Source organism: Mastacembelus armatus, chromosome 20 (genome assembly GCF_900324485.2).
Source record: "Mastacembelus armatus chromosome 20, fMasArm1.2, whole genome shotgun sequence".
NCBI classification, from domain to species: Eukaryota; Metazoa; Chordata; class Actinopteri; order Synbranchiformes; family Mastacembelidae; genus Mastacembelus; species Mastacembelus armatus.
This window is the reverse complement of record NC_046652.1, coordinates 8,318,938-8,346,425: the sequence shown is the minus strand read 5'-3', so window position 1 is coordinate 8,346,425 and position 27,488 is coordinate 8,318,938. Positions and strand designations below refer to the sequence as shown.

The window sequence follows — 27,488 nt, the reverse complement described above, 5'->3', positions numbered from 1 at the left end:
CCAATCAGAAACTGGAAGGGCAGGGTCAGCGATAGTTGGAAAACTATCCCTGACACTAGTGCTTGAGGACCAGGGTTTATTTTATCAAGGGAGAAAACTCAGCTAACAGTTAATGCTGAAGTGTTGCATTAGACTGTAGGTAAGAAGCTGGTGTGAGTTTTTGCGTAAATAATTAATGGGGGAAATGCATCAAATGCAGGAAAAGTGGCAACAACTCCACTCAGCTACATCTATGCAGAGGAGAGGAATTTCATAATCTCATTACAACCCCCCCCCCGGAAAAAAACAAAAAAAAAAACAAACACCTCTAATTCAAATCCAAAGAAAAAGCCCTTCTTTGTCAAACACAAAAAAATAACTTAGGGTTTCTCAAAGGATAATAATAGGTTTAAAGCTAAAACCACTACTGTTTGAAAGTACAGAAATGGCTTACTGCATTCTCAGGGTGGAAGATGTAGGAGGCAGGTGAGTTGTCTATAATGATGACTTTACTCAGCTCTCGGCCCAGCCGACTGAGGTCTTTGACGTAGTTTCCTCTGTGAAAAACACAAGATTCCCTGAAGAGCCGGGCACGAAACACTCCCCACTGGTCCAGCAGGTCTGCCACAGGATCAGCATACTGAAATCAGAAATGCATCAAGTCCATATGATTTGGGTAAAGTGACAATTTGTGACAACCATCAGAGTATTACAGCGTGGGAGCTAACCTTGGCTAAGCTTGCTGTGAAGAGGACACATTCAAAGAGCTCTCCCATTTTCTGGAGGAACTCGTCAACGTGGGGCCTCTTTAGCACGTACACCTGAAACAAAGACACAATAATAAACACACCATTGAAGTTATTAATTATTTATTTCAAGACAATGCCACAATAATAGGTATGGGTATTAATTATCAATATTGTTCATACTTCACCAAATGTTATATATCTGTCTATTTTTTGGCATTGTTGTGGTCATTATTATTATTATTGGTAGTAGCAGTAGTTAAAACCCATTAAAACCAGAGGTCACTTAAGCTGATATATTCAATACCTAATTAAAATTCTTATATAACACATCTTGTGCATATTTTGTAATCAAAAGTCTACATATACACTGTATACATAGTGTGTACATAGTTATCATAAATCTTGAATGCAGTTCACATCATTGTTTTTAAATGGCCCCTGTTATCCTGAAAACTGAAACATGCAAAACAAACACATTTATTAGTAAAGAGAGATAAATAAATGCAAATGGAAACCTTACACAGTCCTAGATTTAAATCTAAACCTTTGTTGGTTTTGTTTTTGTATGACTGTTTTAGTTAAGACATAATTTATCAACTGAGAACTTTGGCTTTTTTTATATAAAACAAACATCACTGTGTGATCATATTTGCCATTTCATCCATTCTTTACCGGTTTCAGTATGTTTCTGTGAGTCAGTTACTGCCCCCAAGTGCAAGTAATCAAGCATAGGCCAAAACACATTCAGAAAGCCTATCCTGGATTACTTGAACCAGGTTACAGCCACAGTATGGCTTCTTCTGCTTCAAAAAGAAAAAACAAACAAAAACAACCTTTAACATGAGCATACTGTACAATCGCTCTGTTTCATCACTTCTTCTGTCACACATATTTCTATGTAGTGAAGCGTTTCTTCTGCTGCGTACTCAGCGTCTTCAAGACACTTTGTGACATTTGTTTACCTTGTGATACAGTCATGTCACCGCCCATCTACCTTTACAGCGAGCTAGGACTCCAAAGACACAAAGAGTAAAGCAGAGTACTACACTCAAGGAATGTTTGAGCAGTCCCACTTTAACGTAGCTGTGACACAGAGAATACTAAAAGAGGACGATGGAGACAAGGTTTCCATGGGAGACCTTATATATTAATACATATCATTTTATTCAAGCCCACCTCTGGAAATGCTCCATATCAGTGCAATATTACCTGATGAACATTCCCATCAATCTCCACTGGAACAATGAAGTCTGCATTGCTGATGGGCTGCAGGAAGATGGAAAAAAGAGAAAGGATTCAAAACTTGAGTTTTTTTTTTTTCTTTTTTTTTAATGTAAACTGCAAAATCTGAAAAGGCAGTAAAGCCTAACCACATGCCCACATCGCTGGTTTAACAAAATAAAGAAAGATAAAATAATCCTAAGGTTCCCCCTGGAAAGCTTGGGACAAGTTAAACATAAGTGGTTCCATCTGCCCTCTGTCTCAGTGTTAAAAAAACAGATGTCAGGGTCTTAACAGAAGAGCTGAGCAAGATGACAAACATGACTGGGGAGTGCTGCTGTTGTCTTGATGTGAATTGTGTCATCATTAAAACAAGAAATGAGATAGGAGAAGTGCTGGAGGGAGATTAAGACAGATGCTAGAGAGGTGTGGGTAGAAGGCAAGTGAAGGGAGTAAAAATGGATGAAAGGATTAAGTTGAAGGCACAGTAGTGTGATTTCAGATAGGGAGACAAAGAGAAACTGGTGACAGATAAATTTTTAAAAATGTGTTTGTAGAGTTTGAAAGAACAGGATTATCAATATCATTTAGCATTGTTTAAAGGGACTGTAACTCAGATCTTTAAGTAGCCACATGCAGACAAGAAATACAGCAGGGATGTGTTATGCAAGAACAGAGCTTTAATGCTAAGAGTTGCCAAAATTGTGGACATGGTGAAATATAATAATGAAGACAAAATAAGGAACTCATGTATGTACAGCAGGGTTATAGAAATATCTTCACCAGTGCAGTGGTCTTCCACAATAATATGAAGGAGAAAAAACTTTTTTATTTATGTTGCATTTTAAAAAATGTTAAAGTTTATATAGATGTGTGGGTCAGTCTGTGACCATATGAAGAGCCAGAAACATTGAGACAGCCTGAATAAGCCCATTCATAGAAGGGGGTCCTTGATACTGGAGGATACAAATTTGTGAATCCTGCCAACTTCCTTTGAATGAGGCTAACAGGCTATTGTTGACACGACTGAACTTCCATGGCAGTTTCTTCATGGGGAGAAGGTTGAAGGGAGTAACTGCGTGTCACATTGTCATATTACTAGAAAGGGAATGATGACAACACCATCACAATGTAAAGTCATGCACTGCAAGAGACACAGAAGCATGTCACTCTTTGTAAAGGGGTGGGTTCTCCCACTGACTGAATTCATCTCCATTCTCAGGTAAGTGATAACCTAAGGTCTTCTCTCCCCAAGAGAACAACTCCTGGCACTTCTTCTATTCTTCTGCTGACCCCTTCAACATTAAATTGCACAGCTCTGAGCGGAGGGTGTGAGCAGGCAGAGGACTGAGTCCCTGTGCATCAGCCTGTCCATCCATCTGCTCTGCATGCATTACAACCACCAGTAGGAGTAACACACCAAGACTGGATGAGGCACAACAGCACATTGCTCAGCAATTGCCCTGGCCACAAGACCATGTCCTCACTGCCACTGCTTAATGCAGGCATACCCCGAGAACAGCCCATGGGGGGGCCCTTACTGAAAGAGCTAAGTAGGGACAAGGAGAAAAGGATGAGAGATGAAAGCAGCATAGGAAGAATAAAACACTCCATGGGTAAACTGTAATGAAAAGAAAAGTTCGCCCCTTTGGAAGATTTTATTAAGAGTTGTACTAAATACAGAACAAGCTTTCACATCACCAAACAGACACTCCCCATGAACTTGATGAATTTTATTTCGCTTCCATAGAGGTTTGGGGTCATTGTTTGGCCAGGAACAGGCCAGTCTGCTGGGTCTGGCAGCTCACCACTGGTTGCTGGTCGATAGCTGGTCCAAGGAGTGAGGTGGTGGAGTTGGTGCAGGGGAGCAAGATGCAGCAGCTGAGACCTGAACGGCCACCCCTGCTTGAGCCTCTGTGGAGATCAGCACCAGGGGTCACATCATTCAGTCACAGTGTGGATACTGTGTGGTAACACATGTTGCAGTTGGTCCATAGCCTGCAAAGGGATGTGGCTGAGTCTGGTGTGAAACTCACTTGTGGGGTGAGTGTTGGGGTACATTTGGAGAAACAAAGTAATGGAAGCTGACTCATCTGAATCTGGGTCCAACACCAACTACACAGTGAGTTCTGGCACAGCAGGGCCCCAAGTATGGGAAGCAGGTGTGGCGGGTGCTGCGGTGTCCTTGGCAGCAACGGAGAAGAACTCCAATTGATGAAGTTCCTCCAAGAGGAGATGCTTACTGTTTGCTGCAGAGGTGACACCATCTCTCTTAACAATTACTGTACACTACTTCACAATAACACTTAAAATAAACTTATAGGTGAGTTAAGTGTTTCTTTATTAGGGAGATTTAGGCTTATCCTAAAAGGATGCACTTCTGTTTCCACAAAAGCTATTTTGTACTAAATCTAAACTAAACTAAACCAGCTGCCTTAGAATATGAACCTGCCTTCTCTCCAGTGTACTGTAATTTTCTACTTGCCCTCAGGGATAAAACTACAATTAGCAGGTACAGTCAAAGTTGCTGAGCTGGGATACTAATAGTGCTTGTTACCACAGCACATGTACAATGGGTCTAACGTGGTGGTAACAATGTAATAACATAAACTCTAATAATATTTTGATATTTCATGTTTAAAGCAGCACTGACTGCCTTAAAACACTGTCAGTAATGAATGCAAAAAAAGGCAGCATTAGTCCTACTTTTGACAGAACACAAAAAGAAGGAATATGTTTTATCTTGCAGCTACTGCAGCTACTTTTTCACATCCAATACGAGCTGCATCTAATCTCTGAGCCAGCCCAGGAATTATTGTCTTATTCATGCATGCAGGATAAAGCACACAGTGTGATGTGTTATGTAACATTTCTTTTTTAGTCTATGTCCATCTGTGCATTGTCTGTGTGGAATGTCCGTTCTGGTTGTTTTTTCCAGTTAAGTTGTATGTTGAAGTGCTCAGTTTTCAGCCAAATCTACCCCTAAACCTCACTTCTAAAAAAAAATATATCTACAGGACATCCTGCAAGGCAGAACTGAAAGTGCTGTGTATGTGTATTTTCTGATTTCCCCTGCTTTGCATTTATTGCATTCCTTGACTCCATTTCATCCTGCATACTGATCTCTAAACTAAATAAAATGTGATGGTCAGGGTATCCAGTGAGTTTCATCAAAGAAGGACTTTGTGATTTTTTTTTACTGGATAAAATAAAACCCATAAGACTATTGGAACCAATCCATGCTTTCTGCTAAAGTCATCCTGCAGTCATTTAAGGAAACAGTCTATAGTACTGGGCACACCCATATGTGCGTGGGCATGCACATGTGTGGCCCCATAGTACTGAAGCACATTACTGAGATGGGTGTACTATGGGAAGGCTAAAGCACATACAGTACAATGTATAGTATTTAATGTTGTTATAATTTTTTTTAGTTTGAACAATGCCCTTTCTTTACTTGCCTTCTCTCTTTAACCTCCAACTACTAAGTGTGTGCACATCTCCAGTTTCCCAGCCCACTCATCCCTGGGAAGCACCCAGAACTGCAATGGAAAGGGAGTATTGCGCAATATCCCGCAAACAAAAATGGACAAAAGAACATTGGGAGGCCTATGAAGCTGCTGAGCAAGTGAAGTGCACACAGATACTGACTGGTGGCTCTCTTCCCGACACTGTGTAAGCATGAGTGATAGTGTTGCCAGTGTGACAAATGCAGTGCTGATAAAGGTGATCCAGGCAAAGTGTCTTTATAGTGCACAAAAACAACCTCAGAATGGTGAATATCTGCTGTGGGCTCCACATATCGTGTCAGAGCATGCACCAGGCACAGAAGATGAGAAACTGTCTCCTTCTTCTCAGAATCATGAAAAGAAGAGAAAAATCCGTCCAGAGTGATCACTCTAGATCTGAAGGAGCAAGTGGTTCACTTGGGTATATAAGCAAGATAAGCACAGAACAGCTACACAGACTTCCCTAATCTGCAGGCGCGTGGGGGACACAGAGAGAGCTGCGAAATCGCTCACTCTCTTTGCTGATGCTAAAGTCCCAGAAGCGAGCAGGCCTCCCGGTCTTGGCATCACATCACTGGGAGGTAGAAGAAGGCTACTTGGAGGAGCAAAGGGCCGGTGCAGGTGCAGCTGGAGGATGAGGGTGCAGCTGAGGGTGACAGCTAAAGGTTAGCTAAAGGACTGAACCAATTAGCCAGATGATATCAGGTAATTCATGCAGTAACTGGCTATGCCAACATCGGCAAAACCGACTGTGGAACTGGAGAGCGGCATTACTAGTTCACACACCATGCTGACAATGGATGCCTGCTGCTACAGCTCTGACAGGGGGCATCAATGAGGTCGCAGACGGGGGGACTAGAAGGATAGAGGGCAGGGGAGGGAGGCACTTCCTCAGTCTGCCAGCACTCCTCAGCGACATGAGTAAAAATCTCTGCACGATAGGGTAGTTCTTCCACAGGCAGCCACTTACAGAAGCATGGGGCTGGGGGCATGCTCAGCTCCCATACACCCCGTGTAGCAGGGCTGAAGGTCATCCCTGAAGACTTAGCTGCACTCGCCACAGATCAGGTTGCTGCTATTGTCATGAGAAACCATCTTATTAAGGAAAGCTGCTCTTTAGTGAAGGAATCTTGCTCTTTAGTGCAATAACTGAAAAAAAAGGAAAGGGGTGATCCCGTCCAAAACCTGGATATATGTGGGTAATGTGGACGTGATAGCCACAACAAGTCTACTTGTACTTTGTGTTATGATCCATAATTTCTGTGTCAAAATCAGTGTCAGGCCTAAATGTCAAATATTCTTCATGTTTGTGAGCATGATAACAACCTGAACTAAACTGAAATGAATATTACTGTGTATCAGGATGTTTTCTTTTGTGCAGCACAAAGGTGCAGTGGTTAGTACTGTTGCCTCACCATAAAAAAATATTTCAGGTTCAAGTCCCTGAGGTCTTTCTGTGTAGAGTTTGCATGTTCTCCCTGTACCTGTGCCTGTGTTCTCCCTGTGTGGGTTTCCTCCAGGTACTCCAGCTTCCTCCCACAGTCCAAACCCAGTTTGGGGTGAGGCTAATTAATGATTTTAAATTGCCCATAGGTGTGAATCATGTGTTAGGCTTGTGATAGACTGGTGTTCTGTTCAGGGTGTACCCCGCCTCTTGCCCAACATCAGGATGTGTACATTGTCATTGTGAGCATGCTGTCATTAGTATTACTATCTGTACTGTAAGTACAGATATGCTGAGCTGCTGATATGGCTGCAGACTCCTTACCTTTAAAATAGACTGGCAGTCTTGCAGTGTTATAAATTACTGGAAACCTATTACACAAATAAATTGGAAGGGACTAAAAAATAAAATACTCAATTAGTTTATGTAAGATTTGGCGTGGGTGAGGCGTGATAGACTGTTAAAGGCTGAATTTTGAAGGTACTGTGACTTTCAGCTGATAGAGATTATTCTGGATGTATATACCCCAACACATACCCACATTCACAGTAAACAATGGCATCTCCTGAAGTTATTTCTGTATAATCCTATTATGATTCTAAGACCGTGGAATAACAACATGACACAAGCGAAATGATGAAAAAGGGACATTAAATGTATGTATGTTTAGACAGATTAGCATGTGTTTTAGAGAGGCAGCGCATTGAAATACCTTAAAGGAGCTATGCACGAGGGTTTCATCCAGGTCGATCACCACACAGTTCTTGCCATAGTCTGCTATACTGACCTCTGGTAGGAGGAACGTGGCTGGAGGCTGAAGAGACAACACACAACCTTTAGAATACTATATCTATTTAGAGGTTCATTAGAGAAAATACACTACTCAGTACAATCACAAACATATACAGAACCATACTGTATCAAAAGTGGGATGGGAGCTCAGTCAGCATCAAGGAGAGAATAATTTTGCAGCTCTGGGTGACTGAAATGAATCTTAACAGCACCGACGACCTGTAGATCAGCCAAACTTAGCTTCCATGGAAACATGACTGAAGAGCTGAGATATGTATCAGTATATTCATAATCTAATGTTTTACTTGTCTGTGATTTTGGCTGTTGTAGCATCATAAATGTAAGTCACAGGTACTAAATTAAAGTTGGGCAATACAGTTGCTGTCAATATACATAAGTCCACATAAGAATTTAAAATGAACATGGACAAGAAGTCCTGAAACTGCTCAGATCAATTCAGACATTTTATGACCACTGAGCAAACTCCATTTGTTTACTAGCTAAAGGTTTACTTTATTGCAAACAATTAAAAGATCTTTTGTCAAACTGCTGTTTCAGTTTACAAATATAGATGTAGATTGTTTTCATCTCTGTGGCTTTATTGTATGCATCCATGCTAATATTCGCACTACTGTACTGTAAATCACATGTTGACTGAGCTCAGTTTCTGTGCTGCCTTCAGGGTCAGGGGGGGAAAGGAGAAACAGTTTTGTCCTCTGCCAAGCAGGCCTCGGGTTACAGATAGGCATGGGCCAGATGGTGCGGCCATGGGGGGTAAACACACACACTGACAACCATGCACACATATATTTATGGACACACACTGCTATACAAATAGATGTGAGGAGTGATCTTACACATACACACTCACAAACACACAGAGTAGTATACTGTCCATTTTGTGTATGTACCAGTGTTTTAGTGTGTTTTAGCCACGTTGAAAGTATCTATCAGGTCTAATCATGGGACTGATGTATCAGAGGAAGAATTCACTTTGAGCAAGGACATTTCGTGTCAAGCCAGGATGAATATGGTTTACAGCTGCAGGTTGAGCAAAGAAAGACAGACTGACATGGGCCTTCACAGTTTGATCCAGCAACTGTAATGTGAGAAAAAAAAAGCTTCACATGCCACAGCGCAGGGGGTGCACTCCAAAACCACAGTGCTACATGCTCACTGATTAAAATGAATGCCGCTTGAACACCATGAAGCAGTTAAAACAAAAAACATGCTGAAAAATGTGTTTCTCTACTGGAAGTGAAAGTCACTCCCATTTCCAGTATGTCCCCATATACAGTACTATGAAGGTCCATTCATCATGGCTGTGGTATGTCTTTTACCATACTGTTTTGATTGTGCATAGTTACGTCCCTCCCACTCTGGGATTTTAAGTGCAGAAAGTGAGGACTACAGAGTAATCCAGATGTACTAGCCGATATAATAAAGTCAAACTGATGTTCACAATGGTAGTGAGACTGAAACTATATGAAATTCATTAATTTATTAAATTAATAAAAACTGTATAATATGATAATGTTTTAATAAATTGGTCTTCTCTCCCATCACAGCTGAGCGCACTCTATTCACTGATGAAGGCCATGAGATATGGCTACTAAAGGTTTGGGAGTAATCTAGTTTCCAGACTTTGAGTTTTTGGTCAAACTGCTATTTTGAGTTTGTAGTTTTAGACACTTCAAAGCAGAAGCTGCAAACAAATGCACAAATTGAAACTGTTTTTACACCTGACAACATCCTTCTATTTGAGTTTGACATTTCTAGTGTGTTACAAACCGTCCTGCTTGTTTTTCAGATATCTCTGCACTACCTGCTGCTGATTACTTGGATCAGGTGTGTTCAACCTGCAGGACAGTAGCGCTGAAGGACCAGGGTTGGAGACCCCTGCTTTACATTATACTTTTACATTTACAGTTATTTAATTTGCCTAGGTGAGGCCTTCCCCAGACCCAAACAATAACACAAATAGCAGACTTTAGCACCACATGCACTTTCTGCCATTGATGGGAGGAGTCTGCTGGGTGGTTTAAATCTTGGCTGTGATGTGGGATGCTGTGAGTGTGAATATCCTAAATTACAGTTAACCACAGGCACTGCATAGCTTCCAAAATGGCTAAATGAATTGCCATTTCAGCACAAACAAAGCAGGGATCCGATGAAACTGATGAAACCCCTTTTTGGTTTCTGACTTAAATCATTAAAACTAAGTCCCCTTCTAATGTACAATAGTAGTGCATAATCACAATGCATTCCTTCGCAATGTAGACAAATACTTTATTTAATGAAGTCTTTTAAAGGAGAGTCATCCATTAGTCAGGCTGCACCTATAAAGGCCTAGTGTAAGATTATATAAAATTTAATCAAAAAAGAAGTTGTGATCTTCATACTGAAGAAATGGACCAAAGGACAAAACAGCAATTTATTATCATATGATAGTAAATAGATTTCACATACTTAATTGTGTGAGGGAAGGTTAAGCAGCACAAAGCAAAGTTTTTAAAAGTTGTATGATTATCAGAAAGGGACAGTGTAACACCTGAGAATAATCCTAAATCACCTCATCAACATACAGTTGGAATGAAGCATGGCAAGCAGAGGGATAGGTTACTGTGAGGGGTGAGATGAAGAAAAATGAAAGATAAGAATACATACACTGGGGATGGAGATGACCTGCACCTGGTCACACTATAGAAAATAAACAGAGAAAACGAGAGATCGAGAGAGACAAGGTGAAAAACCACAATAAATAAATAAATAAATAACAAGCAAAGGGAAAACAGAAAAAAAATAAATAAATCAGTAAAAAAATCCAAAACATCAATATTCTAATCGACAAATGCACAATGTAAGAGGAAGTTAGAGAGAGGAAACAGGGACATTCACTAGACACAGGGAGGAAAAAGTGAGAATAATTTGCTCAAAAACATAGACGCTATAGTAACAAATATGACTGGCCAGTAATCTATTAATAGGACGCTGCTGGGAGGTATCCAACTCGAAAATCAGCCCCACACAAAAATAAGACTTTTTATAGAAAGGTTCTCTCGGTTCACTCTGGATTAATGGGAACTCATTTGTTAAGTAGATCCAAGCAGGTCAGTGGTGACCACATGTATGGTGTTTGTAAGGGGCCACACATTCCTTCCCTGAATGAGAGACATTTACAGGCAAACAGTAGTGGAAATGTGATATGACTTCTGCCCCATTTATAGCCCTGTGTACCTGCCTTGGCAGCTAAATACCATGTTTGTGGAGAAGCTGAGGTTTTGGCACTTTTTCCATAGTCAGAACATTCGCTTCACACATCCTCACTACACTGGTAGGGTATGTGTGAGAACAGGGGGAGGCGTGGGTGCCAGTCAATCCATCACACAAGAAACACACAGGGCCCACTTTATGGGGATTAAAGAAACACCAGTATGAGCACATGTGTGTGTGCAAACGTGTTGTCATGGGTATACAGCAAGACTTGTGCAAGCATGTGCCAGAAAGAGCGAGCAAGTGAGTGTCTTTTGAGGTTCTCAGCATGCACTGTGCTCTGTGTGTTATTTTGTGTGTATGGCTCTGTGCGTAGGCAGATATTGAAGAATGTCAGATGGGAAGACAGCCCGTATTTTCAAGCAATGGATGGTAAACAAGCTCTGGGTTCAGTGGGTTTAAAGCTGCTGGAAAAATTTGTATAAGGAGCTCTGCATGGCTGCACAGCACCTCAGCCTCAGCTCTCTGCAGGAAAAAGAAAACTCTAACAAGCTCTAGTTAACAAAAAACAAATGTTGTGTTACGAGATCTCAAGTCAAATTTGGATTTCTGTCACAAAACATTAACTAATCCCACTAGTTATTCTTGTCTCGTGGATACAAATGGTATGTAATTTGGATTCTGGCCAACTATGATGTAATGAAAAATGAGCCTCACCTTGGGAGGACTGCCATTCTCCTCTGATGGCGGCGCAACAGAAAGCGTTTTGTTGTTGATGGGTGGTGGCTCCACGTGGTAGTCATTGTAGTTGCGGAAACAGCAGAAAAAAGGGCTGAAAATGCTCCGGCTCCGATGCTTCTTCAGGCTACTGTTGGGCTGAGAGACTGGAAGAGAGAAACAAAGAAGAGAGAAGAACCAAGAGCAGATTAGGCTGCTTTGCATGTGCTAACATGCAGTGAAGGAAGTATTCAGATCTCTCTGTTTAGTAATACAACACTGTAAAAAAAAAAAAAAAAAAAACTTGTTACACTAAACTGCTGCACTGAAAATGTTCCACATTATCTGACATTTTGTGGAATCTAATTTGCTTGAAATGGCTGTTTCAACTCAATCCTACTAGTTTACAATTGTACACAACAACCTACAAGTATATGTAACGTTTTAAATTGTTTAACATGTATGTATGATTAAAAAGTCTCTGAAATGTAATTTAGTTGAAGTATAAAGTGACATGAAATGGAATTGACCTCACAACTTTGAATCAAGTGTGGTTTCACTGCCATTTCACTTCAATGTCACCTGTTAAGAATATGTAACATATTTGTTTAAAAGCCTGCAGGCTCTGAAGGAAAAGGACAGAAGACATGCTCCGAGTTGCAGACCACGTGTCGGGAGCTGAGATGTATGTTGTATAACACAGCGAGGCAGCGGTATACACAATAGGGAGCACGGGGACAAAAATAGCAATCATTATGGTGCCCTCTTGGAAGGAAGTGTGGTTAATTAAGAGCAAGAACAGAGAAGACAGCATAACAGACAGATTAATAATCTATATGAGAGAAAAAAATATGATATTAAGAGAGTGAGGGAAGAGAAGAAACAAAGTGAACACAGTAGAGTCAATAAATACAGTTATATGGTTTTATTGGACAATAATAGAACCTAGATTCAAATGATTCGCACAATGATTTAATCAGTAGCTGAGTGGGAGGAAGAAAACAACATAGAAACACATATAGGCCCCTGGTTACATCACTTCTCCTTCACTGTCTCTGCAGCCCATGGCCTACTTTCACACTGACAGAGGAGAAACAAGCAGTTGCAAATGGTCTGCACGCCTCTGTGACTGTTCAGTCAGATTTAGATTTTTAGATTTAGATTCAGATACTATTGTTGAGGATGACAGGATATAAATAAAAATGTGGCCAGCCACAGTACAAAGTCTAAAATCTGAGAGAGCAATTATCCTGAGGTGGTTTTGAAGTCACTAGTGACCTGTTCAGGGTGCACACCTGCCTTTCATCCAAAGAGAGCCGTGATAAGCTCCAGCCCCTGACCCTAAATAGGCAAGTATAGATAATGGATGGAAGGATGTTTTTTGTAGTTGAAAATTTATGTAGTACAGTTACTTTAAAGATCATAGAGAATCCCACATTTGTTAAGCACTTTGAAGTATCCATGGGATGACTTTATCTGAACTGATCATTTTCCTGCTTCGGAGCAGCCATCACACGTCTGTATTTGCTGCTTTCTCATTAATGTGTTTGTACAGCCGCATGACTCAGGCAGCCCAGTTAGTCATACATGCTGAGACTGCCGGCATCCTGCTCCTCTTCTGAGAGTCTTCGGACTCATGCCTGGAATGATCCTCGGGTTGCTCCGACTGGATCTGACAGGCTGCAGGCAGGTCATCCTCTTCCCTGATAGATATTCCCAAGAATCAACACTTCAGTAAACAGCACAGTTGCACAGATCAAAAAAGGAAGGAAACATGCTGCATGACTATAATCTGTGCTGTAACTGAAGGAGGTTCTCCACCACTGAAGACATGATTTACCAGTTGCATTTACAGAAAACCAATAACAGTACGATCGTCTATAATTCTCTCTATCTGAAGATATAAAAGTAAACTTGAATGGTTACTGTTATATAGAGGCTGAGCAATAGCACTTGAAGCATGACAGCCGTTAATCTAATCAAAGAAAAGGGAAAACACACACTGAAAGCATTAGTCCTATAAGATTACGGTCATTTTTTTTCAGAAACATTCCTCACCCTCTCATTCTATTCGCCGTCTTTTTTTTTATACGTCTACGTTTTCCCGCCCTGGAATGTTGCCTTAATCAATTCCCCTGAAAAGGCAGGTGGAAGCACAGGAGAGGGAGAAAAAGGAGAGGGAGGAGTGAGGGGCCGAGAAGGGTGTAGAATGGGTTGGGAGAGTTACTGTGGTGAGACAGTCTATACTTGGATTTGATTCATACTCCACCCCCTCCTGCACCACCACCCTACACAAACAGAGCTTTCCTTTCTCCCTTTGACACAAACAACATAGCTGAGAGTTGACTGCTGTTGGGAACTAAGGAAGCACGCATACATGAATACATGAAGCACGTGTGCACATGTTGAGGCAAACGACCATGTGCACAGAGCAGTGACCATCCACAAAGCTCTTTACACATCGACACATATGAAGCACATTGGAATTATTCCTTGCAACGTACTTACTCAGGACACAGACACCTAAACCCACACAAACTCTGCAGCACAACATGTTAAATCTAGAAAATAATACATTACAGTTCAAAGACAGCAAAGAGTTAGATGATAGTCTGTGATCAGTGGACTCACTAAAGTCTAAATCTAGGTAAAGGATGGTGCATGTTAAGTGGCTGCATCTGACAAAAGCTCCCTGAAGACAGAAATTAGTCAAATCAGGTGTCTCCTCAGTGCAGGTGCACATTTTTTACCTACTGAATAAACTTCATTCACTGCAGCATAATCCCTTAATGTGAAAGCTATGAAAACAGTCCTCTCAATTCAGCGCCTGTGTCAATGCATGTACTGAACATTAAGTAACAGTGATAAAAAGCTCACTAATCAATCAGAGCCGGCCGGGCCCAGGAAACAATGACTAACAAGGCCAGAAGAGGAGGAAAATGCAGGAAATTCTAAGCATTCCTGAAAGGAAAAGATAATCACCCCCACGATCCACAACAAGGAGTAATGCCAAGCTTTGAGAGGTAATATGATTCATGTCTTAACTCAAGAATTTTGAAGTGTTCATTTACTGTAGCTTCAAAAACACAAAATAGCAGCCTGTAGTAGTAGCACTTTTTTTTTTTTACTATAGCTGCTCCTCTGCCCTTTACAGTGTGTAAAGTCTCAAAGGTTATTGTCATAACATTCATCAATCAGGCAAATGGTCCTGGGTGAGGTGGCAGAAAACTAAACACTTATTCATCTTTATTACAAGGAAACTTCAACTGGAAACATTACCCCCATAGAGCTCATTTAAATATTATATTAAAGAAACAGTTCAGGAGGAACGTAAATACAACAGGTTTAAATGATGAAGGCTTATCTACCTTTGGGTGAAAGTCAGGGGTAGACCTTGAACAGGTCACCAGTTCAACACAGACCAAATAAAATAATAAATAAATAAATATGGGCCTGATTTGGTAGATTACTGCTCATACTTTGGGGAATATTTTTACCATTCTCCTTTATATTTACTCTCATCTACACTACCTTTGACGTGGCTGATCTGGGGATTTGTTTGAACCAACGTCTCATGTTTCTTGTCCTGTCAGATGACATATTAATCATCATAGATGACATTACTAATTACTCAACGGCAGCAGTGATTTGTTATATTACTCACTGCCGTATTTGCACTATTGAGCCCTGCATGTCAAAAGTGTTTTTAAATACCTGCAAATACATTTAATACACATATAAAGATTAAATGAGACACTTGATATGGCAGCGTGCAGCCAATGTATGTATGAGATAAATGTGAAAAAAGCAGCCACACTGTTGCATTACTAAGTAATGCTTTACTGCCCAGTGTTGGTGATAATAAAAGTCAAATATTCACATATAAGCTAACTGGATTTACATATACTAGTAGTGGTAGTGTGGCATATACTGCATTGCACTGCAGCAGCAGTTAGCTGACCAGTCAGGCAGATAAAGTGTACAGTACCTGGGGGGCATGCAGGTAAATGAGAACAGTCCATGTGAAGCTGGAGCTTTAATAATTCAGATGGAAAACAGGTTGGTTTTAAAGTGCACACTTGGGTACTTACAAAACAGCTGGGAGCTAGAGATTTCTATACTATCTCTCTTGTAACCAACTATTGCAAACCTCGAAAAAGGCCTTTATGATAAATGTTAATTTGGCATCATGGCAAGGAGACACCAAAAACCAAAAATGACATGTTAAAGTCCTGACATTGTCTCAGGCAGCACGGATGGTTTCACAGATTATTTGCCTCCTCCCCTCACTGACATTTTTAGTGTGGGGTGGTTTCATTAAAAGTGGGACCAGCTGTCTGGGGCTTATATAACACCATGTGAGATAAAATAGTTATTCTGCTGCAGCCAAAATCAAGAACAGAGCTCTAGACACACATACACCAACAGGTAATCCACTCTTTGCCTGGAGCATAGGATCTAATGTCCTCAGCTGACAACATTCAGAGGCAGAAAGTGAAGCGGTTTCCATCCCTGGCAACATACAGCAGCCAAGAGGGAACTCCTTGTTGTGCACTGTGTCAGCAAATAATTCAAAGGAATCCCTGCGGTAATGCAATATATGTGCAACTAGGATAATGCTAAGGAAACACTTTATTTTATTCTCACAGTTGTTTTTAAAACATACATCCATCTTTTGATCGCTTTAAAAATACCAGAAAAAGAAAATCTGGAATCCGAAAGGATTATTAATGCAAGACACACCCAGTATGGTGAAATGCATCCATTTGACAGCCTACCCAGCTCACGTTCCCTACTAATGGGTCCATAATCAACTGCTTGGTGCAATCTGTGAATATTTTGCATTTTTACTGGCCATGCTAGTGATAGCTATGCATTGTCAACCTGCTGATCTGGCCCACAGCACGAACCGTACTTATTTTGGTGACTGTTCTCCCAAAATGAGCTACTGTCATCCTTTCTTCACTTCTTCACTTCTAATTGATGAATCAAAAAATAAGTAGTTAGGAATTATTAAACATAGAAGTTAAAAAAATTCAGGCCTCAGTCATTAAAACAGATTAACTGAAGAAAAAAAAAAACCAAGAGAAGCAATGATGATTACAGCTCATCATCTTGCAAAACAATATTTACACCAAAGAGCATCTGCGTCACAATACACTTAAATACGTGTCTGCTCACACACACACACACACACTCACACACACACACAGCAAATTCAAAAAGCTGAGTGGAGTTAGGTAGCATGAGATGAGTTCACCCTGTGTTTTTAATGTGCTGAAGTCTTTGGTAGGTTATGTGTGAAGCCATCGATACAATAATAGCACACTAAGATAAAATAAACTGCCGTTAAGCCGCCTTACTTTCCCCCACACACAGCTGATGGTGGGGTAAAAACTGCAGGCTGTTGAGGTACAATCATGTCTAGCACCCTGTAGTCACTGGGACTCACCCTTAACTTGCTGTTTTGGCTTAATTTTCCTACCTGCATCTTTCCATCTGGGACACATATGTATATATAAACATACACTAGTTGGATGGTACCCATGAGTGAGTATGGTACTAATTGTCTGCTCCTTTTGTGAACTTTGACAGAGATGTGGGCCGCTGCTTTCTAGCCTTAAACATATAGCATTGCAAGGGCTGTGGTGGTCAGTTTGCAGCCTCTGGGAGACAAGTGGTTGGTGAAATGATTGAGATGACAAGCATGGGGGAATTACTGTAAGTCACTGAAACCTCGGAGAGAAATAATGAGTGAAATTTGACTATTCTGCTGGACTTACGCAACCAGCAGCATCAAATACGTCCCACATTTTTGTAAGGGCTGCAGCTATTCATTAGATATATATATATATATATATATATAAAACCTCCTCTACAGCTCTTCACTTGACACCAAAGGCTCTACTACTCTGTGTTGTTTAAAAAATGTCAGATGAAATTTAAGGCATGTGTTCAGGCTTCACTTGAACTTGGGCATGCTCAAATACTTGGTGACCTCAGAGAAAGCTTAAGTTTAAGTTTAAGCAGTTGGAAAACTAAAAGTTTATCTACTGAGCAGATTTGAAATGTGGCTCTAAAACCAAGTAACTCCGTCTTCAAATTTTACATCGCTAATCTGAAATGTAGGCTGGTGTTGTGGTGCAGTGGTAAACACTGTCAACCCAGGGCCTTTGTGTGTGGAGTTTGCATGTTCTCCCTGTGTTTGTGTGGGTTTTCTCTGGGTACTCCAACTACCTCCCACAGTCCAAAAACATGCAGATTGGGGTTAGGCTAATTGGAGACTCTATGGAGACTCTAAATTGTCAGTGTTTTTCTCTGTGTCAGCCCTGTGATAGACTAGTGATCTTTCCAGGGTGTAACCTGCCTCTTGGACAATGTCAGCTGGGACTGGCTCCAACTGTTCTGAAACCCTCTACAAGATAAGCCATATAGATAATGGGTGAATGAATGGATTGCCAGTGACATGCACTGTTAAAATGTGAAATCTCCCAGTCCATGACATCACTATAGCATCATCATCATTATGTTATTGCACTTTATAAAGCTCCTCCAGAGGCACAAAAAATGTTTTACAATTCTTTTCATGCTTTGAGTAAGACATACTCACTCAAGTACAAAATTACCCATAAATATAGCAGACATCAACATAGCAGTAAGGCCAGTTCATGCACATTTAAATGTTGCTTGCTATGAATAGAAGTAATAAAAATAAGTCAGTCATATATATATATATATATATATATATATATACACATCAGTGAGACTGTGTGTGTACTACCTATGTATAGCTGCTACAGTTTACCATGTCTCCACATCTCTGTATTTCCACACACTACATATCGCACTTGATGTCCCTTGAGATTTATAGTTAAGCAATAATCCCCTTTACCTCTGGAAAAGCAGAAAAAAGCCTCTGCAGTCTTGCATTTGCTTATTCTTTGCTTGTCTAAATATGTATAAACCTTTTCCACTCTTCTGTCAAATATCTCACAAACTGACATGCAGCATAATTCAGAAAGGGTGACAGAAAATCATTATGGACAAAACATGATCTCCCTTTCAAAAAGCCAATTACCGATTTTGAATGCCAGCCAGAAGAGGGCAAGAAACGCAGAAAGAGCATCCCCTTGTCAGAGCCAGGCTGGATACCTTTTTGCAACCCCAGAGACACACAGATGGTACTTGAGCACTGTCTTTCTCATACACATGCACACACACACACACACTTTTCCAACACATGTCCAATCTTCCTTCCTTGACCTCTGCCTTTCCCCTGACTGTATCGATCTGTTTTGACAGTGTCTGTTTTGGCTCAGTTAATCCTAGCTCAATAGTCCTGTACCATTAGAAACAGGCTTTAGAGCAGCATGTCCAGGCTACTGTGTGACAGGCGGCTCGCTGGCTCCAAGGGACTGTGGCTTTTGGAGCAATAATGATGGTTTTCACTCATTCGTAGCCACTGAATGCTGATGTGACAGAAAGACAGGGTGGTGTAATCCCATAACAAACCTGCTCATTTAAAACAGTGCACAAGAAGCATGCACCACAAGACCCATAGTGTCAGTCTCCTTGTCTTTGACATTTGATGGAGGGAGAGCCACTGATGGCAACAATCAATCACACCAAAAATTAAAATAGGGCACAAGACATTAGTCCTATATGCTGGGATTTACTGAATTTACTGTAAGTACAAACAGTGCTTGTTGTGTTGCAATAAAATGCATATTTTCCCATTACAATAAATAAACAACATTAATTCATTACTGCTCACAATGCAGGTTGACTACAGAATTTATTGGAAATACTAATAGACTTCTCAAAGCCCACAATGAATATTTTGAAAAAATATTACTTTTTGCCCACTAACAAGTAACCATTGCATAGGGAGTTTTGTGCAGCATATAGTACATCTTGAAAAAGTCAATCACAAGGCATTAGGTAAGAAAGGATACACATCTAGACTGAAAATAAAAGTAAACATGTAAACTATTAGTTATATGGATTATAACTTAAAAAACTAAAAGAAAAAAAAAGTTGTATATTCAGTGATTGGAGCCCAGTTCATATATATATTAAAAAAAACAAAAAACAACCAAAAACCAAAAATCATCTTATAGCACAGGAAATTCTTGGTATTAACAGAAACAGAAACATCATCATGTGACTCTAGTATTGTCTGACAAAAACATGACAGCAGGATTATGTAAATAAAAGTATTATTAAATATGTAAGATAAAATCTATGTTGTAAATAAAACAATGTCAGGAGAAGTCCATCATAATGCAAACAGGAAAACAAACAGCCACAAAAGGCCCACCCCAGAGTCGGACCAAAAGCAGGGGAGGTTCCTGGGGTCAGTCCCAAAGCAGAGCAGGGATCAGGGGTCATTCCGGAGGTCAACCCCTAGGGTGAGCTTACAACTGAGGTCATTCTGGAGGATAACCCCCCAGGCAGCAGAGGCTGTTGTGGTAGTTGGTTCCATAGGCGAGAAGGAAGTCTGGGACTTTCTGGAGAATATCCTGGAAGATGAGCAGGAACCAGGGGCCATTCATGAAGATGACCTAGTACGTGAACAGGAATCAGTGAACATTCTCGGAGGTCCTGGAGTCGAACTGAAAATGAAAGCTTTTTCAGTGGGCAGCCTTGGAGGTGGACAGCAAACTGAGGCTTTTCAGGTGCATGGCCTCAGATGCGGGCAAGAAGCTGTGGTAGTTCTGGAGGGTGGCCCTGGCCACTGATAGTAGCAGGAGGCAGACAACATCTGCAAGGGCAAACTTGGTGACACTTGGCTTGGGCTGCACTGGGGCAAGAACTAAGGTGGTCTCAATGGTTCCAGTTGTTGATTTACTGGCAGGAAAAGGGTGTTGTACACTGGCACTGAGACAGGAACGGAACAGAATCGGAACAGATGTGATACTGGCAGCACTAGCTGTCAAACCATCAATAGGGACTGATTCCACAGCAGGAACATCTATGATAGTACACCAGGGTCTAAAACCTCAAAGAGGACATCTTTATTTGCGCATCAAGGATTTGCGTCCAGAAAAGATTCCTTAATGAGGACATTTGTGTTGGAACACCAAGGGAACTGGACTAGAGTTTCTGCTCTTCTGAACAGCTTTCCAAGAACTTTTATAATTCTCAGCTTCTGTAGTGCAGACACACAAAAAAGGATACCTCCCTCCAAAGGTCTGTCCATAGGATTTGTTGAAAGAAGAAGCATATAAAATGGAATCAGACCTATACTTTTAGTAAAATATGAATACTTATTTCAACCCTGGTAGCACTAAGAGCATGGTATGCAATATTTCAACAATAGTATATTTCATTTATAAACAAGAAAAGGGATTAAAATTCTATTTTACTGGAAGCCAGTATACTGAACAGAAGTGATAGGAACTCTTTTCTCTCTTTTGCAGTTAAAATTAAATTTTCAGTGATGTTTTAAATATTCACAGTCAGCCACTGTGGGAGTGAAGAAAGAGTCATCCCACGCTATGTTCCCCTGTGGCATCTTCAAGGATGGATTGCAGTTCAATTGCATCTCCTTCACTGTGTCTTATAATCCATAGATCTACAGACTGCCTTATAATTAAGAGCCACTTTGCTGATTTTTGGCTTGAACCTTTATTGTGAGCAGATGTGAAAATCTGACAAACACATTTCTAGTGCCTTCTGTGTTGGCAAGAGATAATCCTCATTGACTGTGGAAAATCTCTGACAAACTCTGACAACCATTTTATCATTTCATTAGTTATTACAATAATTTTTTGGTCCTCACAGCTGTTGGTGCATATTGGGCACTGCCAAACAGCCTGGAAGCTGGAGAGCAGGTAAACTAGAGAGTTCAGGGAGCCACAGGAGAAGACAGTAGGTAGAGGCTTCTCAGGAGGTTGACCATAGGACCTAAAACAGAATGGACACATCTAATTGTCAAGCAGAGGTGTCCCTCAAACCCCAAGAACAGGTGGGGATGCTGTACATGAACTGGGTTGGAGTTAGAAAGCCCAGCATGGAAACAAGGTGGGTTTTGGGTTTGCTGGTAGTCTGTGGCTCATCTTCACTGGTGGCCTGTGGCTCGTGTTCACTGGTGGCCTGGCTGTGGAGCCGCTGGTTTAGTGATAGCAGGATATGGATCTTGGTGGGGTATTACAGACTTAGCCACAGAAAAAGCAAGTCAGAAAGCAGTTTGACCATTGTCACCCTCAGTGCTAACTAGCTAGAAAGCAGGGGCGGTACTGCTCAGGAAGAAATTAATCCATTGACTGTAGTGTTGATAGTTCAACTCCCAGCTTCTGCGGTCCACATGTTGCACAGTCCTTGGGCAAGATACTACTGAAACCCAAGTTGTTCCTGATAGATGTTTCATTAGTGTTTCTGTGGTTGTATTGCAGCTTTGTCACCATCTGTGTGTGTCTGTGTAGGTCAATGGGCAAATAAGTGTAAAGCACTATAAACATGTTATATAACTATAAAAGTGTTATATAAAAACTGAATTCTAGACTGAGAACTAGCATACCTAATGCAAGTAGCAGGAATAACCCTGGGGAGTAGGGTCAGGAGTAACAGGAACTGGAACATGGTGAGGACTAGCAGTCCTAGAGGTGGGGATGCTGGCTGGAGACTAGCACATCCTGTGCCAGCTGGCAGGGGCACAGGTTGGAAGCTGCCAGCAGGCTCAATATTAGCTGACCCAGAGGCTGGAGTACAGCTAGCAGGCCTAATGCTGACTGCAAGAGCAGGTTGAGAATCCAGCTGGGGCTGGACTTGGCAAGGCCTCACTAGCAGCTTTAAACTCTGGCATGGTGGAGTTTTTAAGACAGGTAAATTTCAGAAGATTAATAAACTGGGACCTAGCACCTATGCACTTGATGACCACTTCAGATTATTACTGGATTGCTGTATGATGGTTGCAGTTTCATGGCAGACTAACAGATAATTCAGTGCACCTCCTTCAAGAAGGAGTAGACTGCTCCTTCCACATTGGCCAAATTGCACTATCACACCTCAGAATGTGAAAACCCAAATGCAGAAACACAAGCAAAGTATTAATGAGAAGACCACAGGAGGTGGGATGGGCCTCGATTTATTGACCAAACTATGCCAGACTCCATCACAATAGTATGTATATATATATATAGTATATATATAATATATAATAGTAATATGCTCCTATTCAGCTTGTTATTATTAGACCTTTTTACAGATGACTGATTACACTATAGACTAAACAAGTGACAAGTTAGCTAGCAGAAAACTGGTACCAAGTGCTGAAAATATGGACAACTTCATAGCTCTAAATATTTCGTAAGTGTTGCACATTTTAATTTTCTACACAAATGAGATGCATGCTATTGCTTTTAGCTATGGTATTATGCTCCTTGTACGCTCTCTGGAGCATGAGCTGAGCACCTAGGCCATTTTATGTCCAATTAAAGTTCCACAAGCAGGCTCTACAAGCCAGGGAAGACAGATTGAGATGATTTGGACATGTTCAGAGGAGGGACAGTGAATACATTGTTAAAAGGATGCTGAGGTTAGAGCTGCCAGGAAGGAGGCCTAGAGGAAGACCAAAGAGGGGGTTCTCCTCCATTCCTCAGGCATCCTCTCACTCTCCAAGATCTTGTTAAATAGCCCAGTCAAAAACTCTACTGCCACCTCTCCTAAACACTTCCATACCTCCACAGGTATGTCGTCAGGACCAACTGCCTTTCCACTCTTCATCCTCTTCAACGCCTTCCTCACTTCATCCTTACTGATCTTTGCTACTTCCTGCTCCACAACAGTCACCTCTTCTATTCTGTGCTCTCTAACATTTTCCTCATTCATCATCACTTCAAAGTATTCCTTCCATCTTTCCATCACACTTGTGGCACCTGTCAACACATTTCCATCCCTGTCCTTAGTCACCCTAACCTGCTGCACATCCTTCCCATTTCTGTCTCTGCCTCGCCAACCTGTACAAATCCACCTCTCCCTCCTTAGTGTCCAACCTATCATACAAATCCTCATACATCCTTTGTTTGGCCTTTGCCACCTCTACCTTCACTTTACGCTGCATCTCCCTGTACTCCTGTCTGTTCTCTTCTGTCCTCTCAGTGTCCCACTTCTTCTTAGTTAACCTTTTCCTCTTAACACACTCTTGAACTTCCTCATTCCACCACCAAGTCTCCTTATCTGCTTTCCTCTTTCCAGATGACACACCAAGTACCCTCCTACCTGTCTCCCTGATCACTTTAGCTGTAGCTGTCCAGTCATCTGGAAGAACCTCCTGACCTCCCAGAGCCTGTTTCAGCTCCTCCCTGAAAGCCACACAACACTCTTCCTTTTTCAACTTCCACCACTTGGTCCTCTGCTCTGCCCTTGTCCTCTTCATCTTCCTCAGCACCAGAGTCATCCTACACACCACCATCCTGTGCTGTCTGGGTACACGCTCCCCAACCATTACTTTGCAGTCACTGATCTCTTTCAGGTTGTAACGTCTGCACAAGATGTAATCAACTTGTGTGCTCCTGCCTCCACTCTTACACAAGTCCATGACTATGAGTAATGTGATTAAATTTTTTAATCGGTTGACAGCACTACTTATTACATTTACTCATGGTTACAGATGTAAAAACACTGTTTTGCTTCCTGCTGTGAGCCTGAATGTTAAAAGGCAAAGTAATACGATCCCCCAAATTCCATATCAGACATGTTTGTCCACACACTGATGCAGAAGCTGATCCCACACATACAGTTAACAAGCATATCAGTTAAGGAGACCTGGTTTTGAAGAAAAACATCCAGTATTGTATTGGACTGTAACAATGAAGATATGCTAGTAAACATGTAACATTCAGCACCTCCATAGATGTGCAGACAATCAGCTTTTCTGAACAGCACTGGCTGAAATGGGCTCATAAATCTGTATTAGGTACCTGAACATTAGAGCAGGTAGATAGATTTTCTCTTCCTTTTTTTTTCTCAAAATGGTGCCATGAATTTTGACTTCACTTTTTTAAGGTTAAAGTTTAAAGGCCTGTGAATTTTATAGAGTAGTATTTAAGATGGCTTGAACAGCCACTGGCATAATGGCGGGAGAATTGCAACTATGTCTGCCCAGGAAAATGTATGTTACCCAGAATATCTACACATGGAAAATCATTTGCACATTTTCTTTTTTTCAAAAAATGTTTTTTAAAAAGCCCTGTGATGGACTGGTGACCTGTCCAGGGTGTACCCCTGCCTTTCACCCAAAGAGAGCTGGGATAGGCTCCAGCAGATCCCTGTGACCCTAAATAGGATTAAGTGGGTATAGATGATGGATGGATGGATGGATGGTGTTTTAAAAAGCAAACAGTTTTTCAACAGACTCTATGGTAGCTAAAGATTTTCGGTATATACTGTAAGAAACAACGTGGAGAAACACAGTTTAATCCTGGAGCACACGTGAACATATAATACATTGCATTTAAAATGTGAAACACAATGACCAATAAGGAATCTTCCATCTGAGTAAGACCATGAATATTGTAATCATTATCCATATTATATTATTATATTATGGAGTGTCTGTCATCACTCACACAGCAGCAAGGGTGAAGTGCTAAAGTCAGATTTAAGATAATCTGATTAAGGTAAATGGATACCCATTGATACCTGTCAGACCATGAAGTTATCTGAGCAAAGCCTGACTAATTTGCAAAGTGAAACAGAGGCTGGTCAGCCTGTGACTCCTTGTGCTTTGTTAGTCCAGTCATTACATTTCATTGCATCAGACCCTGATGAATGAAAAGCCTAATTTGGCTTTGGAGAGAAGAAAAGCTGTTTTCTCAGTCTCCTCTGTGCCTCAGTGCTGGTTCCAGTGATATATCTATGTTTAAATCAATACGACACTGTTTTATATAAAGCAAAACAACATTACAATACACACTGAATCAAGAAAACACATCTGTTTTAATGTAATTCATAATGCACAGAGATATAATCTCCATCTGACCAAATGTCTAAAAACAACAGTGTTGTACAGTGTTATACTCTAATGACTGTGCTTGGAATGAAATGGATAGGACTCTGAGCCTGCCTGTGCTCTGAAATATTCAGCATGTGAGTTTGTGTCTATATGTGTCTGTGTGTGGGTATTTGTGGCTTCAGCGTAGCACTGAGCAGGTCACTTAGTAACTTAGTAACTTTCCTGGTGATGTTTGTGGTCAGCTTTGACAGAACAAGCTCCATGACTCCAGGAAGCTCGAGTGTGTGTGTGTGTGTGTGTGTGTGTGTGTCACAGCAGCTGTTTGAGAAGCCTAACGTGTGTGTTGTCCTCTCTGGTCAAAGACTGACCCTGGATTTTATCTTGCCAGATTAACTGTCAGATTCCACATGTCATCCGGGAGTTACTGTTCAAGACAAGTAGGATATTGCAGGAAATAAAATGTGAGAATTCAGTGTTATGAAAAGGAAAGAGCAGAAGTTTTATTTTTCATTCCCTGGTTAATTCTCTGCAGTGCAGACAGAGATGAAGTTGAATATTTGGTTCTAGTGAATGTTTTCATTGATTTCTATATGATGTTTTTTTATTTTTAATGATCAAGACAGCAACACAAAAACAGAACAAAAAAAAAAAAAAACACAATTAGAGCCAGACCGATACAGGTTTTTTGGGGCCGATACCAAAACTGATTTTATGAAGTAAAAAAATAATCCAATATCGATATATCGGCCGATATTATTTATGTGTATATTGCAGTACAGTATCAGTCAAAAGTTTGGCTACACTTGCACAGGCAATGGCATTTCAATTCGTGTGTCCAAACCTTTGACTAGTACTGTATATAGAATACACTGTACATAAACAGAATATATATACATAAACGCATTTTAAACGCACATGAAAAAATGTTCATATCGGCGCCATGTTCACAGATACCGATATATCTGCGATAGGCTCATATCGGCCTATGAAATCAGCAAAACAATATATCGGTCAGACTCTGAACACAATTGTGCAGTACCACATACACTAAATTTCATGTGTTCTGGTCACCTAAATCAAGTAACTCAGTCCAGGAGTGGCTTCAATGAAGAAATGCATTGCTTGTCATGATTCATGTACGTGTATATGTTGCTCAGTAGAGGGTGTTGCAGGAAGGTGACCTTTTCTCCCACAGAGCAGTGGGTGTAGCAGGACGTTGAGGTTATTTTGGCCATCAGGCTGCCTGTGGCTTAGTGGGATGGTGGTTATGGGAATGTTGGGGGCTTGAGCTACAAACAAACCAAGCCCTCTTGCTGTGCTCTCTCATGGACGCTTGTATTCTGCACGTGTTCGCATACAGTGCTTCACGGTATTATTTGCCCGTGTGGAAATCACGTAGCATTCAATGTGTATTCACATTAAAAAGACTATTAGTTAAGAATTCAAGGGTTTCATTTTAATTTAGAGCTCAAAGAAGTGTCACTACGGCACAGACCCGTGAAAACTCCTCTCAAAACTAATGACACATGAAGAGGATTCATGATGAAGTGGTGAACAACAGAGAGAAAATGTGTTTTTGCTCATGCTGTGTAATCTGTAGAGCAGCTGTTGTTTTCAAGCACTTTTTTTCCACAGATACTGAGGGGACCATACCAACATATACTACCATGATATTTCTTTTATTATGACCAAGCATTGTAGCCTATAAGGGAACAGATAATGTAAAGTGCACAAAATCTAAATATTATACAGTGCTACATGCTGGCCAGTGTTACTACTGACATTTGTGTGGTAATAATATGACTCATAAATGAACTCCCACATGTACAATTGTAAATATAAATTCCTAGTATCCTTAAAAATGAGTGCTTTTCTAGAGGTTGATGATTTTACCCGACATTGCTGGT

General features: G+C 40.9%; 1 protein-coding gene across 3 annotated transcripts in view; it reads right to left on the bottom strand.

Annotated features, from left to right (window-relative positions):
* Positions 1-27,488, bottom strand: part of ctdspla (CTD (carboxy-terminal domain, RNA polymerase II, polypeptide A) small phosphatase-like a) — a 29,714-nt gene that overhangs the window by 1,257 nt on the left and 969 nt on the right. Inside the window, exons 2-7 of one of the 3 annotated variants that reach the window (XM_026292616.2) lie at positions 11,625-11,791; positions 10,362-10,394; positions 7,615-7,716; positions 1,938-1,994; positions 708-800; positions 434-619 (exon numbers count right to left, since the gene is read on the bottom strand). In XM_026292616.2, coding sequence (XP_026148401.1) covers positions 434-619; positions 708-800; positions 1,938-1,994; positions 7,615-7,716; positions 10,362-10,394; positions 11,625-11,791 — 638 coding nt within the window. Of the gene's footprint in view, positions 1-433; positions 620-707; positions 801-1,937; positions 1,995-3,757; positions 4,199-7,614; positions 7,717-10,361; positions 10,395-11,624; positions 11,792-27,488 lie in introns of those variants that run through there. The other 2 variants (XM_026292617.2, XR_003294791.2) reach the window with 2 other exon arrangements.